The 3,883-nt window shown below is 57.4% G+C and overlaps 1 protein-coding gene across 1 annotated transcript in view; it reads left to right on the top strand.

The window, feature by feature from the left end:
• The first annotated feature begins 24 nt into the window (after positions 1–24).
• The window catches only part of RNF126 (ring finger protein 126), a 16,545-nt gene continuing 12,686 nt past the window's right edge, over positions 25–3,883 (top strand). The window contains exon 1 of the mRNA XM_077760588.1: positions 25–304. Coding sequence (XP_077616714.1) covers positions 244–304 — 61 coding nt within the window. The 5' untranslated portion in view covers positions 25–243. The remainder of the gene's footprint in view (positions 305–3,883) is intronic.

The following is a 3,883-nucleotide window of genomic DNA, read 5'->3' as shown; positions in this document are numbered from 1 at the left end:
CGGGCTCCCGCAGGGTCGGGCCTCCCCGTGGCCCCACCCGAGTCGCCATCCGCCACCCTGGCCCGTCGTCGGCGTGAGCTCAGGTGCGCAGCGCCCTGGGGTGCGGATGGGGAGAGAAAGCGCCGGAACCCGCCTGGCCGCAGCCAAGCCCGTGCCCTGTGCGAGATCGAGGCCCAGAAGCGTCCCACGTGGGAGAACCGACGCGGAACCGAGACGAAACCACGGGGACGAGCGCAGACCTGGATGAGGCTGCAGATGAGCCCTGGCTCGGGCTGTGTTTTTGGTAAATGTGCGTTTGGTTCAGGTAAGCAAGGAGCCTGCTTTTAGAGATACACCTGGGTGCGTAGGAGTAAAATGAAAAAAGAAATAGAAAGTACACACCAGCAAGTATACAGGAGAAGGGAAGGGAAGCCTGGGCGGCTCAGTCGGTTGAGTGCCTGACTTGATTTCTGCTCAGGTCGTGATCCCAGGGTCATGAGATCAAGCCTGGAGTCAGGCTGAGTGTAGAGCCTGCTTGGGATTTTCTCTCTCTCTTTTCTCTCTCAAATAAAATTTTTAAAATGGAAAAAAAGAACTGAAAATACACAAATAAAAAATATAAAAAGACAAAAACTGCACAGGCAGACGGCGGCATATTCACACCCGTAGGAGTATTGGCTGCTGGGGCAGTGGGCTCCCTGCTCGGCGCCTCAGCCTCTCGCCTGCAACATGGATGGATAACCGCTTTCTCCAGCCCCGAAGCCCCCAAAGGCTCCTCCCTGAGGCTTGATTTAAACAAAGTAGGTGAATACATGAGGGCACACCTGGCCACCTGGTCAGGACGGGCCCCTTAATGCCACCAGCTCGCTAAGTTGAATGTGGCTCCAACCAAAATTTCCATGGCAGTGTCCCACCGGAGAGAATGACTCCAGACTGTTCTGAGACTCATCTGGGAAAATAAACAAGATAGGAAAGAAGTTCGAACATGGTCGCTTACCCCAAATCAGGATCAAAACACACTACAAAGCCACCAAAAAAAAAAAAGAAAAAAGAAAAAAAGGAACAGAGTGAGCCTGGCGGAGGATTAGGGGAGGAGGGGTCTCCTGTCCCTGTACAGGCTCCACTTCCCGAAATCTCCCCACACGGAGGATAAAGCTAAGGATCCCCTGGGTGACAGGCGAGGAAACCTAGCAAGAGCAGAAGTCACCTGCCCAAGGTGCGGACTCAGAAGGGTGTGCACCGTCAGGGCAACTTCCCCTCTGCCCCGGAGGCCCCCCGCCTCAGTGTGGCAGCAGTGGCGGAAGGAAAGGGTGCTCCAGGCACAGGGGAAGGGGCACGAAAGGTCTAGCAACTAGAGACAGCTGGGAAACTATAATCACAGCCACAGTCTGCAGAGGCAGCCTCCCTGGGAGGTGGGACGTAGACCCATTTTAGAGATGAAAGACTGAGTCTTGGAGGGGCTGTAGGTCCTTGTGCGGCGGTGTCTGGGGAGAAGCACAACCGTGTCGTGGGAGGTCTGAGGAGGCAGGCGTGGCCCTGTCCTCGGGATGTGTGGGCGTCCAGATGCCGCCTACCCCTTTAATCCACTTTCAAAGCTTTTCTAAGGAAGTGCTGGGCAACCCTCAGGTGCCGCCTGTGTCTCACTGTGCCCAGCAGTTGGAGCGCCCTCTCGGGCCTGTCCCAGCAGCAGCAGCGGCAACAGCAAGGTAGTCACTGGGCCACAAGTGGGTACCCGAGGGCCCCAGAATCGCAGAGACACTGGGTCATTTGCAGACGCCACCTGAGTGCTTGCGTGCCAATGTCACAGTCCCAGGTTGGCCAGCAGGCAAGAGCCCATGCGGAGGGCACAGAGGTCCAGGGGCCTGTTGTTGAGTCCTGGCCCTGCTGCATGATCATGTTTGAGCCCTCAGTCTCCCCACCTATAAAATGGGGGGGTCTTACTTTTCCTCACGTCATGGTGCTTACATGAAAATTAAACTTCAGGCCTGGCACATACCTAGCTCTTAGTTTTCTAGTATACAAACCCTGCCTGGGCCTGGCACACAGCAGGCATTCACTAATTATTCATTTATTCAAAAATCTGTGGGGCATCTACTACATGCTGAGTACAGGCGTCATGCATTTGGGGATAGCTGTGGGAGAAGCGGGGTCCCAGGCAGCGAGGTGCCCTATGGGATGGGGCTCCCTCAGGAAGGGAGTGGACACAGAAGCAAGGAAACAGAAGGGACAGTGAGAAGGGTGTGCCCAGCAGAGGGCATGACCAGATGGGTGGTGAGGTAGGATGCAGCTTGACCCACCCCAGGGGGCCAGTGAGGCTGGGCGAGGGGAGGGTGGGCAAGGGGCAGGTGAACTCAGGGCAGGCAACAGGGCCCAGTGAGGACCGAGGAGGTGCTGTGTGCGCCCATGTGTGCTCCAAGCCTCATCCAATCCCAAACCCCGGGAGGTGGGTTCTGCCGTTTGCACAGAGGAGTTAAGCGACCTACCCAGGGTCACACAGCCAGGATGACCTGGTGGGACTTGAACACAGGCACGTAAGGCCTCTTACTGGATACCTCATAAGCTTGTACAGGATGAATGCATGCATGCATGCATGCATGCATGAATGAATGATGTTGGTGGTATGAAATGAGCTAGGCACTGGGCATGAGCGGCCTGAAACGAACTGCCTTCCCTGGACCTGCGGTTTCCTGGGTTCCCAGTGATGGGACCCACATGCTCTCTAGTGGTCAGAGCAGGAATGGCTTGGAATCACCCCTGAACCTTGAGGGGGACAAGACTGGCTGTCAGAGAAGTCCCTGTCCCTAGCCTCTTGACATTCAAGAGCCTTTGTATACAGGCTCCAATTTTTAATTCCTTGACACTCTGGTTCCTGTGCCCCCTTTTTCGGAAAGCCCAAATCCAACCTACTCCTATTCATTCCTCAAAGCCCTGGCTCAAATGCCCCCTCCCCTAGGAAACCCTGTCTGTCTCCCCAGGCAGAACCAGTACCAGCTTAGGGACCCATCCTCTGGCTCAGTCTCATGGGGCTGAGGTGTCTGCATCCAGCTCTGTCTCCCTGCGCCACGGAGCCACTTTCTTTGCCTGTTGAGTTGTGTTCCGTGTTGTGTCCTTGTGGCACCCATCTCAAAGTGTGGCACGTAGCAGGTGCTCCGTGAACGTTTTGTTGAGTAGATAAAAGAAGTAAGTGCATGATCGGGCTGGAATTGACCTCAGAAATGTTCCGGGCCTGTACCAGGTGATAATGCAGCTTTTGCCGATTAAGTTTTTGGAGAGGGGAGTGGTTAGCTTCCCTTCGCTCTCAAAACCGAGGCTACGCCCCGTGGGCCTCGCACCGCCTTATCCCAGGGGTCACACTGAAGCACAGAGGGCAGGACCCAGGACCGGCCGCTGCATTTATTGAACGCGTGTCTGTGGACCACCTGCGCACCAGGCGCTGTTAGGAGCCCAGCTGGGAACAAGACACGAAGATCCCTTCCACTGTGGAGCCGACCCTCCGGTTCGCCAGGTGGAAAGAAGAAAATGAGGAAGAAAGTGACGCAGGTGTCTGGGGCGCAGCCGGCGGGGGCACAGCAAGTGCAAAGGCCGGAGGTGAGAGTGCGCCCGGTGCCCAGAACCAGTGAGGACGGCGGGGGGGCCACAAAGGTGCCACTTGGGACGGAAGACGCTAGGAGGNGCCTGAGGCGAGCTGGCCCCTACGGGGAAACTGAGGCCTGGGCAGCGTTGGCCCGGGTCTCTGCGGAGGGCCTGGAGGCCGGGCCCGCCCCCGGGGAAGCAGTGGGGCGAATGATCCCAGATGCGCGGCGGGGAGGCCGCTCGGTCCCCGACGGGGAAACTGAGGCCCGCCGAGGCCGCGTGACCTGCGCTCGGCGCGTCGCCCTGGAGGCGGGAGGTGGCGGAATCGGAC

The sequence above is a fragment of the Crocuta crocuta genome, unplaced genomic scaffold (assembly GCF_008692635.1).
Source record: "Crocuta crocuta isolate KB4526 unplaced genomic scaffold, BGI_CrCroc_1.0 scaffold443, whole genome shotgun sequence".
NCBI classification, from domain to species: Eukaryota; Metazoa; Chordata; class Mammalia; order Carnivora; family Hyaenidae; genus Crocuta; species Crocuta crocuta.
Note: the sequence above shows the minus strand (reverse complement) of the source record. Positions and strands in the feature narration are given on the sequence as shown.